Source organism: Thalassophryne amazonica, chromosome 1 (assembly GCF_902500255.1).
Source record: "Thalassophryne amazonica chromosome 1, fThaAma1.1, whole genome shotgun sequence".
NCBI lineage: Eukaryota > Metazoa > Chordata > Actinopteri > Batrachoidiformes > Batrachoididae > Thalassophryne > Thalassophryne amazonica.
Window position 1 is genome coordinate 168090709 of NC_047103.1, and position 13237 is coordinate 168103945.

Genomic DNA, 13237 nt, shown 5'->3' on the forward strand with positions numbered 1-13237 from the left:
CTCCGGGGTCCCACTTAGCAATAAAGACAAGACTCCTTCTTCAGCTTGACGGCATCCCTTACTTCCGGCATCCACCACCGGGTTCAGGGATTGCTGCCGTGACAGGCACCAGAGACCTTGCGACCACAGCTACAAGAGGCCGCATTGACAATGGAGGTGGAGAACATGGTCCACTTGGACTCCATGTCTCCAACCTCCCCTGGGATCTGGGAGAAGCTCTCCTGGAGGTGGAAGTTGAAGACCTCGCTGACAGAGGGTTCCGCCAGTCGTTCCCAGCAGACCCACACGATACGTTTGGGCCTGCCAGGTCTGACCAGCTTCCTACCCTCCCAGCGGATCCAACTAACCACCAGGTGGTGATCGGTCGGCAGCTCAGCCCCTCTCTTCACCCGAGTGTCCGAGACACGTGACCGAAGGTCAGATGATACAACTGCAAAGTCGATCATCGACCTCTGACTCAGGGTGTCCTGGTGCCACGTGCACTTATGGACACCCTTGTGCTCGAACATAGTGTTCGTGATGGACAAACTGTGACTAGTACAGAAGTCCAACAACTGATCACCCCCCTCCAGGTCTCACTGTCGCCACCCATGTGGGCATTGAAATCCCCCAGGAGAACAATGGAGTCCCCAGTCGGAGCACTATCTAGTACTCCTCCCAGGGACTCCAAGAAGGTCGGGTACTCTGCACTGCCGCTCGGCTCGTAAGCTGAGACAACAGTGAGAGACCTGTCCCCAACCCGAAGACGTGGGGACGCGACCCTCTTGTTCACCGGGGTGGACTCCAACACATGGCGACTGAGCTGGGCACAAACACGCATTCTAATGCACTTATTTTTGCTTTTGCTTTTCTGCAAAAGGAAAAATGAGAAATAAAACCTCGTAAAATGTATTTTCCCCTTTATTGTGACTGTCTTTCCGGTGAGCAGGTTATTTCTGTGAGAGATTTATTAAAAGATTAATTAAAATTTAAATTAACTTTATCACAGTAGAGTGAGAACAGAGTGACAGAATTCACAAAAATGTTTGTGATTCATTGAAAATTATTTTTCAAAATGCAGATGATTCCAAATATACCAGTGTGTCGTCTCACCATGGTGAGACAACAAAAAATAAATAAACAAAAATAAATTAAAGGCAGTGCTGGAGTTCAAAGGGGGAAGCAGCAGATTTTCATTCCAGAGAATTAAAACAAGGGTTTAATCTGTCAACTCGCAGGATTAGTCGAAACACATCTGCCACGAGATCCGCCGCGCCCCACTTAGAACAAAAATTACACACTCAAACTACAGCCATCGAGTCCGCACATCAGTGTCTTACTAAAGGGAACTGCTGTGTGCGGGAATTGAACCTGTGACGTATTGGAAACAGAGTGTTCGACAAATCTGAATGGATTTAAAGGAGCCGCATTCGCTCACATAAATGGTGGGAAATGCTCAATCTCAAGATTAAAAACAGATGTTCCAGTTTGGAACGGACAACAGCCAATCAACAGAGCTGCTGCAGACCACGCCCCCTCTGCTGTGGGAGGAGCAGCGGGAACCATGCATGTTTGCACAGAACTTTCATAACTTGTGGATTTTGCACTTTTTGGACTAAACCGACCTCCATTGTGTGCGTCTTCCCAGAAGACGTCTGTCCGTATGCAAAGATGGTCCCGTTGTAGCCGTCCAGCACGTCTGGGAAAGAAAATATCATTTATTTATTTGAAACATGAAAAAAAACAGAGCGTTCGCACCATGATGACAAATCTGATCAGGTGACTGTTCTACAAAAATGAATTAAAATGTTATTTAAACAAAATAAAAAAACACACACAAGAGGTTTTAAAGATTAATGTGCACCAGTTTGTAAAAACAAAAGAAGATTCAGCGGTGTAGCAGTGATGTCATAAACACACCATATCTATGATGTCAGTAAAAGTGACAAAAAACAGGAAATTGGCAATAAAATAAATTGATAAACATTTGTAAATAAAGGCCACAGCAGTCTAGACTTCTGGTTTAACAGGTGAACATCGGAACCCAACAGCCTCCATGTGGACAGTTAGACTGCCCCCTGGTGACAATGTGAAATAGAGCATAAGACCACTTAAAGGATCAGACCAAACCAAAAATAGAACACATTTTGTGTCGCTGTAAATACGACAAACATCATCGAGATTTCTTTGAGGAATTTGAACTACAGGTGTTCTTACCATTATCCTGTTACAGGTCACTAATACAAACAAAAGCACTTATAACAAAATAAAGCTCAAATATGAAATAAAATAAAATGTTGATTAAAGACTGGAACATACAAAAACGCTCTGAAAGGCGGAGCTAAAGATACAGATTAGTTGTGTGTGCAACAATAAAAGAAGATTACACCTACATACACGAGGCAAAGGTTTCGTTACCGGATGACAACTACATACGCGAGGCAAATGTTTCGTTACTAGATGACAACTAGAGATGCAAAACAAACGTTTTGTTATCAGATGACAACTATATACATGAGACCAACATCTCGTAACCGGATTACAACTATATACGTGAAGCGAATGCTTCATTACCAGATTACAATTATATAACATTTCATAAAATTATTACAATTACATCCATGAAAAGAATGCATCGTAAACAGATTATAATCTGCTGTGCAGTGAAACGTGGAGTAGTACCATATTTCCCGGAGTATACGTCGTACCTGTTAAAAAATGCCTCTTGAGGAAGAAAAACTCATATACAAATTGCACCTTTCAGCACTTTAATTTGGGATTTTTGTGCATTGTTTTATTGTACTTTTTATTACTAGCATTTACTGTTTTATTATTAGAGTTTATTTTGTTTCATGCTTTGATTCCTGGAAAGTACGATATAAATCATCATTACCACTATTAGTATTAACAAGTGTGTGATTTTTCCGTATACAAGTCGCACCAGAGTATAAATCGCAGGACCTCCCAAACTATTAAAAAAATGCAACTTGTACTCCAGAAAATACAGTACCTTCCAAGTTCATGCAAGGCTAACATTTCGTAAACAGATTACAATTGTACACAACATGAACACTTAGTGAACAGATTACAACTACACACAAGAAAAATGTTTTGTCAGCATTGATTTTGCGTACCTTTGACGATCTGTTTGGCGCAGTGGTCATACACTTGCTCCTGCGTGGCGTTGGGAGGAAGGATGCGGTCGAACACGTACGACTTCCCCTGTTTCCAAAGAAAAACAGGACATTTCAAATAAAAGCTCCAAAAATAAAACCAGATCGGAAAACTACGTAGCTTTTGTTTTACTTTGAGAAGGTGGATTTCTATGATAAGAATATGCACCACGTAACTGCTGTGCAATTACAACCTTACATACGTATGTATGTATTCTGACAAAAACATACTTTATTTGTGCAACGTGATGGAACAGAACACACATATCACAGTGCAGATATCTACCTGTGTTTAACCACCAGGGGGCAGATTTGCGCTACCTGTGGGTGGCAGTAGAATACCTTCCTTGTGCTACCAGCAAGCTCATGTCAGAATGTTTCGCTTAATCTTCCTGATGTCGGCTCACGTGATCGTGGACAGAGATGTTAGTTTTGTTCATGTACTGCTCCATTATACTGCCCCTGTGGTAGCTGTCGGTATTGCAATTTAAGCTTCAACAGGGTTACAAACATGTATAAGGGTCGGGGTGGGGGAGTATCTAGTGCTCTCTAATGAGTGCTGCTGTAGTCTGGCATTTAAACACATGGAACACAGAAGAAGTGCAGCAGCACAAAATTGTCAATCTGAGATCTGGATCTCCACCAGGATCTGCTGCCTGTCAGCCAGATTTACAGCCTGGTCATCAGTTCGACAGATTCACAACATGTTTAGCTAACAGACGGACAGGCGCTGATCCATTAGCTGCCCTGTCTTATTCGTGCTGCTACATTACCGCCCAGAAAATGGCGTTTACTTCCGACAAACTGCTGGTCAACGCTTCGAGCTGTCAATCACTGAGCAGGAAGCTCTTATAGTGCAGCAGAAAACTGAAATAATCCTTTAAATGGTGATGCAAGCAACCAAATACTCCTTAGACATTACACTTTTGAAAAAACAAAACAAACAAACAAAAACTGGCCACTTGAATGTTCAATCGGCAGCCAGGTAGGGGTCAATGAATGAATTACACAGGGGTCAAAAATTTTAAATGCTCCAATCATACAGAAATCTAAAGCACATTTGTCTGATCATAAAGATTCCAAAAAGCTATAGTTTGGAATATCTGTGACTGAATGTTCTAGAATTATGGGGTAAAAACAGCAAGAATGGTGACAAAGGTCAATTTCAGTTTGTACAGGGGTCAAAGTTAAAGTTGCTTCAATTTTGGTAAAAAAAAAAAAAAAAAAAAAAGAGAAAAAAAAAAAGTGATGCAAATTATTGGTTGAATTTTCACCGTTTGCAGGCATGACATCCCATGATGCTTCACTGCCACTAAAAACCTTCTGAAGACAAAACCTTACAGAGTGAGAACAACTTCTGTTGACTGAACACTGACACTGTATCCAGGATCTTGTTCCCAGACAACACCTGCCCTAAATTTTTTCTAACTCCACAGACTCCACCCACAGCCAATTAACTCAGTCTGTGCTCAGCCAATCAAGAGCCAGGATACGCCTGCCCTCCATAATTCAGAAGAAGAAGCAGAAACAACATCAGCTGTGTGGCAACCAGCCCCGGTCTCCCCCATTAGCGACACATTTCACCTGCTGGGGATGACATCAGCGTCGGGGCTTACCGTGATGGTCACGGTGCTGTCGTCGGTGAACTTGGGGATGTATTTGTCCCCGCGGCTGATCTCGGCCTCGTTGAGCGGCCTGAAGCGGCACATCACCGTCACGCCGCACTCCGCCGCGTCCACCATGGCTGCTGCTACTGCAGTGACGTGAGGGGCGGGGTTAAGAGCGCCGACACACCGACCGCCGAACCGGTTCAGTCCTCGTCTCCAGCCGCCTGCGGAACGCGTCCGTCATCAGAGTCGACGGTCTCCATCTGCGAGGCTGCGATCCGGATCCGCCGCAAGTTCCACAATCCCGAGATTAAGCGCGCTCACGCCGAGCCTGTGGCGGTGTGTGTGTGTGCACGCGCGCGTGATTTAACGCTGGCGGCAGACTCGCGAGCGGAGCACGTGCACAAACAACCGCATCGTTCTGTGCACGCGCCGCCGCGGCGCGCGCCCGGAGCTTGCATCAGCACCGACACTGATTGGAGGAAAAATATATAAATAAAATCGCAATCCGGATCCAAAGAGCTGTGACGCAGACGTCATTAGAAAAAAACAAAAAAATAAATAAATATATATATATATATATATATATATAAACACTAAATTGTCTGGAATAGGTTTTTCAACATTTGTATTAATCAGTAATTTTTGCTTTCAAGAATTCGATAAATTCCACAAAAACAAGTTTGCTGGATTTTTAAAGTACTACCAGGTTTATTTAAAAACCATGTTTGAAGAGCAAAGATGCAAATATGACCTAAGGAAATACTAAAAAAAAAAAAATATATATATATATATATATATATTTTTATGACTAAGGGTGTGTGCGTTTATTGTGCTTTGTACGTTTTATAGTTCACACAATAAAATTACGCTTAAATATAATCTTATTTTTATTGTATGTCTTAAGTCACAAAAACTGTCCAGATTGTTACGTTAAAAAAAAAATAAAAAAAAAATAAAAAGACAATCTTGTCCAGTCAGCGGTCGTACAATAATTTGAGGGGCGTTTGGATGAGCTGCAATCTAAACGTCCACCGGTAGATGTCGCCGATTACTCAAAAGAACGAAAGTCGTACTTTCGACTTTGTACAATTATACGTATTTCCTAATTAATGTTAAATCGATGCACGCCGAGCTTGAACTACTTTAAACATTTTAAACTATATTATACAAGATAAATGAATGAATGAATGGAGATCGTATTCATTATAAACTGGCTTTAAACCAGTGTTAAAATGGTTTGAAAATGAATAACATTGCAAGAAGTAATCTGACAAGCTCACTGTTTCAAAGTCAGTTTTAACAGGATTTCAAGCTGTTTTTAAACTGTTAATCTCAAACTGAAACACGAAGCTTTGACCTTTTGACTATCTTGTTTTATAGACTGAATTATTGTATAAATAATAGCAGTTTCATCACTTACTAATGTCTCCAGATAAACGACTCTTCTTGCTGCAGTACCTCGTACTATCCAGCAGAGGTCAGTGCTGAACAATGATTTTTAGAGAGTCGAGTCTCATCACAACATTCACCAAGTTTTTAAGTCAAAGACGTTAGACAAAAATGTTCAAGTAAGAGTGACCATGTTTTTAATATCTTAAACATCTGTGCAACATTGTTCAAAATGTTACATCACTGCATGACCTGTAATGTTTCACAATATTTACAAAAAGATGCTGCTTACATCAAACCATTAAAAAAAAAAAAAAAAAACTCAAAATAATGGACTCTTGACAAACTATCCCACATTAATGCAAAAAGAAAATCAAGTGCACATCATACTTCACACAAGTCATCTATTTTTGTAAAGTATATATTAGTGAGAAAATATATACTTAATTACAGGTTGAGAAAATAAAATACTGACAACAAAAGGTTGATTCAAAGAGCAGAAAGAGAAAATAATAAAAATCACTCTCACGCCTCGACACACAATCAGAGCAGAAAAAAATAAAAGAAACCTGCACACGTCACACACATGAAAGCTCCGTAACATTTTAACACGCCAAAGAGCCCAGAGGCAGAATGAACTTTACCAAAAAAGCTTGTGTTCTCAACACCAAATGTCACATAAAAAAAAAGAAAAAAAAATGTAAACAGCGTGAAGGGTTCCTCGCTGCAAATTACAGTAAAAAGAAACAAAATCTGAGGTTTGTAAGAGTGTGCATTTATGACATTTAGAAGAAAGAAAAACAAGGACATTTTTTGTAAAGTGGATTTTGATCAGCAAATTCTTACAGGGTCTAAAACAGTTTGACACAAATGGAAATTTAATAAAAGTTGAAACATGTTGAACATAAAATTGCAGATTTGTTTTAAAAATAAAAAAACAATTTAATTATATGGAGCAGTGATGCACTTTTAAAACACAAAAGCAGACTGAAGTATTTCAGCTTTGAAACCAATTTAAAAGTTTTGCCAGTGCACATAACTGACTGAAGTCAAACGTATTCACGTACTCAGGTCAAAGTTACAACCACTTAGAACCACAAACAAAAAACCCACAACTTTAGGGTTTTTGTTTTTAACTCAGCAGTTTCATGTTTTTTCTGTTGTTTTCAATATTAGTTTAGAGTTAAAATCAAAGGATATGAGGTCTCATAAGAATTTACAATAAAGTTCAGCTTTTAAAGTAACATTTGATGGAAGTTTTGCTGTAATTCAAAATTTATTCCCCCCGCCCCACCAAATTCAAATAATTTTAAGAACTCCAAAATAAGAGTTTCGATTGAATCTGAAAACAAGAAAGAGCACATTTAAACAAAATAAAAATGAAATAGTAATAATAAGAAAATAATGTTTTAGGCCATGAAAAGAAAACTTCCAAGTTTACTGTTAATGTTCTTCGAATCCGAATTTGTTATCGTGGGGAAATGTCTTCTCTGAGCAGTGCTTAACTCCTGCACTTCCAATGTCAAATTACGATCAAATAGATCAGATCACGGTTTAGCAAAACTTAACATCGTTTCTTCTGTGCATTTTAAAGATATTGCAGTTAGACAATACTCTAAAGCAGGGGTAGGCAACCTGTTCCAGAAAGAGCCATGAGGGTGCAGGTTTTCTTTGCAGCCACTGACTCCACCAGGTGATTTCACTGATTAACTGATTCCATCTGCTCAAAGTGATATTAATCAGTAAAATCACCTGGTGGAGTCAGTGGCTGCAAAGAAAACCTGCACCCTCATGGCTCTTTCTGGAACAGGTTGCCTACCCCTGCTCTAAAGTGACGGAACTGCGATCAAGCCGCAGACCTAAATGAGACCATTTGTAGTCACGTATTTTGTGACTGTTCTACCGGTGACTTCAGCCGTGCAGCAGGTGAGACTGAAACAACACGAGGTCAATTACTGGAGCAACGTTCACATATTCAAAGGGGCGAAAGAACTAAGCAGCAACAGCGTGCCAGAGTCCGCGTGGCAGCGTCTGGGAGCTGCTGATGGTTGATATTGATCGATATATTGCACTTGATAATTCTGTAGTGATGTCAGGAAAAAATAAAATACTGTCGTCATCGCTGCTTTCATACCAACGGATGATTTTCACTTTGCGCTTTAGTGTTAAAAATGTGTATTACCAACATAAACGCAGTTTGCCTTCTCCGAAGGTCATCAAATAGTCTGTAACAAAAACAAATATGCAAAAGGTTACTTGTAACGCTCGGTTCTTAAATTAAGGACATGACCTTTGTAGTGGAGCACGATCGATTCACTTAAAAACAAACAAACAAAAACAGACATATACACATATAAGGCTTGAGTTCTCAACTCTTGGTAGTATTATTGCCATCTAGCATATTTGTAAAGCTTAAAATAAATATGGAGTACTGTACATAAATAATTTACATCAATAAAAAAAACAAAACAAGGCCCCAAATTGTGAGACATGTTTTTACCGAGTTCGTGTGCCTCACCATAATCTAGACTCTGAGGTTGGTTAATCTACCTAAAGCTATGGTCGTGGCCAAAAATCGACTATGGTAAAGAAAAACTACTGTACAAACAAGCGCGTTGTCATGACAACCAAAGAACAGAGCTCATTTGTGCATCATGGAAAGGAAAAATCCACCCAAAAAACATCCTGCTCAGTGACAAAACCGTAAATGCAGTGCATTTCAGCAAAAAAACAAAAAAACATTTTTTTTTCAGAGAGCAGACTGTTTCAATCTCCAGAGATGGCTGGTCTGTTTAAAAAAAACAAACAAAAAAAACACTAATATCGAAGCGGATGACGCGCACTTCATAGTGACGTGAGCAGGGTCAGTTTTAGCATCGATTCCAGTTTTTCTGAGGCTGCTAATAAGGTGCTGCTGTTGTTGAAAAAGTTAACTTGGCCTGACATTATACATTGGTACCATTATCAACGTCAACACAAGAGCGTATCGCAGAAGATCAGCGCACACGTCTCTATCCCGGCAGCACAGGAGGAGTGAGAGCTGTGCATGTTGCCCTGCTTGTGGTCGACTCAGAACTCGACAGAGAGACACAGATCTGCAACAACGCCATGTTTTATTGAGCACTTTAAATGCTACTGTGCACGTGCACAAGATACAATTAGTTCTCACCTTTGATTTGTTGAAGCGCTCGGAACAGGCATTTGCGCTGTGCCAGGTTGAGCACACAGAGAACTGACAGAAAATAACATCAGGTGAAAGACACCATTACTGGGATGCCGCCAAAATTATTTATTCAATTCCTGAAGACAAACTATTCAAACAAAGGGAAGGAATTATGTCGTGTGCGACACACTTTTTGCCCTACCCTGGCCTGTGTCAGGACACCTTCAAGTGCACAGCTTCAAAGTCAGGAAGTTTAATTTGCAGCCCTTTTTTTCCCGGCTGCGTGCCATAAGAGTTTCAACATTGAAACCGTGCATCTCCACCTCACACACGTCATTTACGGACACCTGGTCAACTTCAGCCCCGAGTGTGCATGTGTCATTATGTCGGTATTATGTGGAAACGTGTACGCGCACATGCATTTCTGTGCACTCTTGTTTGACGCGCAATTGTGATGCAAACGCTCCATAAATGCTGTAATATTACACGCATTTCTCTACGACCCTGGTGTAACGCACTTTCCTATCATATTACCATGTAGCGCACAGGCAGCTTTGTGCGTAGCAGAAATTAAGTAGTCATGAACGGCTCCATGCTGGGCGTCTCAGCAAGGGAGGGAATAACGGTGACACCGGGCCAGTGTAAACTGTTGTAACAGCTCAGTCTGTCAATAAAATGCTCATCAGGAGTAAAACGACTAGCTTTAGATTTATTCTGTCGGCAGCTTAACATAATGACCAGAGTGTTCCCTAAACTTCAATCAAACAGGGAAACTGATACTCGTATGTACATATACAAGCAGCCAGCTTGCAGAGTTATTAACCCTCTGTGGTCCCCAGACAAGTCAGGTGTATATTCACAAAAGATCTGAAAAATTTCTAAAAACACGTTTCACATTTTAAACTTCCAAGCCAAGTTATACCTTTTGTACAGTGTTCATGACAAATATATCTCTCGCATTCAGAAAACTGAGATTGTTCTGAACATTTTTATATGCAACGCACGGGCATTATACGACATGCAAGTACCTGAAAAGTAGAATTTTTGAAGTTATCGTAAAATGGCCTGGACACCTCGGTGGGTCTGTGGACCCCACAGGATTAAGAGCTGTACTAAGTTTTTTTAAATGTTATAAATAATATATATATAATCCTAACAACCAATAGCATGGCAGTTACAGTTTTGCTAATATAGTTGCACTACTTATCAAGAAAAATATTTTGCCGATTTCCAACACATTTGTTATATTAACTCACAAATCCACAACACGTGAGGAAAACAAACTAAGGACTCCTCCCACTGGTACAAGAGTCAAACTGACAGAGGTGAAGCAAAAGCTAAAAATTCTGATTTGTTCATCGTTATTGGGGGGAGGGATTTACACACGGAAAACATGAGAGTTTGTGTTTATGGGCAGGTGGATTTTTCCTTTCTTTTGTCTCCTGGATACAGTGATTGGAAAATCAACCAAAACCGTTCAACACCAAACGGAAAGATTTTTTTTAACTTTTTTTTTTTTTTGGAGAACGCTGAACACTTTCTGCTGGTAAAGTTCATTCTGTTTGTCATTTTCTTTTTAATACAAATGAACACTTTGACTGGTGTGAGGTGACTAGCGTAATGGAGAACTCAAACTCACGCCTGTTCTGCCGCCGTCGTACAGTTCGTCATATAAAAGCATTATTTTTATTTGTCCTATGCGTGCGGCCGTATGCAGCCGCACTTCTGAATAGAAACCAAGACATTGGTACACTTCTGCTTTGTTTTTGTACAATAAAAGATAAAATGTGCATTAGGTACGCTTGTACATGACATTGTACAATATTTACATACAATTCTTAATAGCATGAAATTTCAGGATTACTATGTACACATTGAAAATGTATCAGAAATATTTGGACTGTCTATGTTCTTAAATATGTAAGGTAATGTTTGTAACTTTTTTTGTTTCTTTTACTATCTTATACTAGAAAAAAATAGTTAATTCAGTGAGCTGTAGACAAATTGCAACTGTTTTGTTTCGTGTCTTTTTTCTTCCTACAGTTAAAACTGCATCGGTGATTGGAATCTCCAGCACCTTCTGCGAGTCAGTCGAAAGTCAAGTTGGTATCATGGAACAACGATGTACCACCGAAAGTCCGAGTGTAGCACCTGTTGGAGAGCTCAGATCGCGTCAAGGCCAAACCAACGACGTCTCCCAAGGCTTCAAGGACGTTCACCGCCAACACATTCAATGTTATCTCGAGATCTTCCTCCTCTTAGGTTTGGGGAGTTTGACCTGACGATCCCTCGGAGGGATCTGAGGACAGATGGTTGAGAACAAACGTAGTGACGCTTCGGGACGAGGCCTCGATCTTACAGCAGAGGTGTAAATACTCACCGAGCCCGACATCTTATCCAGCTCACTCATGGCTTCATGGATAGCAGCTTCCAAGTGATTATTCAGTTTCCCCGGCCGACTGAAAAACAGTTTGGACATTCAGAGCTAATGCTAACAAGAAAGGCAGGGATCATACATAAAGACAACAAACTGCTAAAGTGGTATTTTTAAATTCTGGTGTCTCAAGAAGTTACAAACACCCCTTAAAGACACAGCATACCCAAGGACTTACTTTAAGCTTCTTTTGGCGGCTCGGTCGAACGCTTCCAAGTCATGAGTTAGTGTTTTTAGCTTCTCTGGCTCCAACTACAGAGACAAAAATACAAGCCTGTTCATCAGCAGGATAAGATAAACAAAGCACGGAGAAAAAAAATACCAACAGGTGGTCAAACGGAGTCTCTCACCTTGGCCTGCTCCCGCAGCTGCAGAGCAGCGCTGTGCACTTGTTCTTCTCCGGCCAGTTTGGCAGGCCATGGTGGGAAGCCCTTCAGCTGGCCCCAGACCAACTCTCCCATGTTGAAGGTCCTGGACCGATAGTGAAGCAGCTCCGAGGAGGGCGAGTCCGGCTGCCGCAAGTCCTCCTCACTGCTTAGGCTCTTTGTGTCTGAGGGGCTGGGTGCCATACCGTTGAAATGACCGTTGTAGTGACTGTAGTCTTTGGCTGTGGCCAGAGGCCCCTCCAGGCTTGTGGATGAACTGGGTGACTGGTCATCCCCGGTCAATTCCTGCCGCGGAGGCCCCAGGACTTCTCCATAACCGCGGGTGTTGAAGTGAGGTGTTGCGCCATTAATGTGGGCGCAGCGTTCCACCGTTTGCTCCAAACGCTCCTTGTAGTTAGCAGGTGTCCGGTTACAGTTGTTGTAGCGGTAACCATCATCAAGAAAGGTCTTATCGTGCGCCATGGCCAGGCCGTTGTTGTTGGACCCCTCAGTGGGGCAGGATGGAGCAGGAGCCAAGCTGGTGGGTCGCTCCATACACGGACTACTTCTCACCTGAGTGGAGCACTCCAGGAACTCCTCCCCACCCCAGGAGCTGTTGTTGCTGTGAGTGTCAAAGCCTCCCCCGTGCTGCATTTCCCCATCCCATTGCCCCCGGGGGGTTCCACGTCCAGGGGAACGGAAGTAGTCGTTGGCCTCGTGACCGTCTGGAGTATTCTTCCCTGGCTCTATGGGCTTTTGACTCTGTCCTGGCCTTGCTTGCCTCGGCCTGGGTTGCTGGGGTAATGCCTCCCCTTCCTGGTGCCCGTGGAGCACCGCGCTAACTGCTTGCGGGAGGTTGACGGGTTCCCCTATGGAGGCAGTGAAAGCACTCATCGCACTGAGGGCAGGCACGGGGCTCGCCTGCGTTGTCCCGCTTACTGTGGTTGTTATGGTAACATGCATGCCTTTGCTGGCAGCGTCAACTACGGCCCTGTAGATGGCATCCACGGACCCTGTGCCACCTCCGGGGATCCTCTCTGAGACAGGAGCACCTGCTGGAAGCCCATCACCAGGAGGAGGCTGCCCTTCCCCAAACTGGGGATGCGTCAACATTCCCTGCTGTG

General features: G+C 42.0%; 2 protein-coding genes across 3 annotated transcripts in view; both read right to left on the bottom strand.

The window, feature by feature from the left end:
• LOC117517850 (kinesin heavy chain-like) overlaps positions 1–5078 on the bottom strand; it is a 31372-nt gene extending 26294 nt beyond the window's left edge. The window contains exons 1-3 of the mRNA XM_034178989.1: positions 4769–5078; positions 3114–3201; positions 1605–1678 (exon numbers count right to left, since the gene is read on the bottom strand). Coding sequence (XP_034034880.1) covers positions 1605–1678; positions 3114–3201; positions 4769–4894 — 288 coding nt within the window. The 5' untranslated portion in view covers positions 4895–5078. The remainder of the gene's footprint in view (positions 1–1604; positions 1679–3113; positions 3202–4768) is intronic.
• Positions 5079–8646: 3568 nt separating this feature from the next.
• Positions 8647–13237, bottom strand: part of LOC117517857 (methyl-CpG-binding domain protein 5-like) — a 67243-nt gene continuing 62652 nt past the window's right edge. Inside the window, exons 7-10 of one of the 2 annotated variants that reach the window (XM_034179005.1) lie at positions 12099–13232; positions 11927–12000; positions 11695–11773; positions 8647–11613 (exon numbers count right to left, since the gene is read on the bottom strand). In XM_034179005.1, the coding sequence (XP_034034896.1) occupies positions 11551–11613; positions 11695–11773; positions 11927–12000; positions 12099–13232 (1350 nt within the window). In that variant the 3' untranslated portion in view covers positions 8647–11550. Of the gene's footprint in view, positions 11774–11926; positions 12001–12098; positions 13233–13237 lie in introns of both variants that reach the window. The other variant, XM_034178999.1, reaches the window with a different exon arrangement.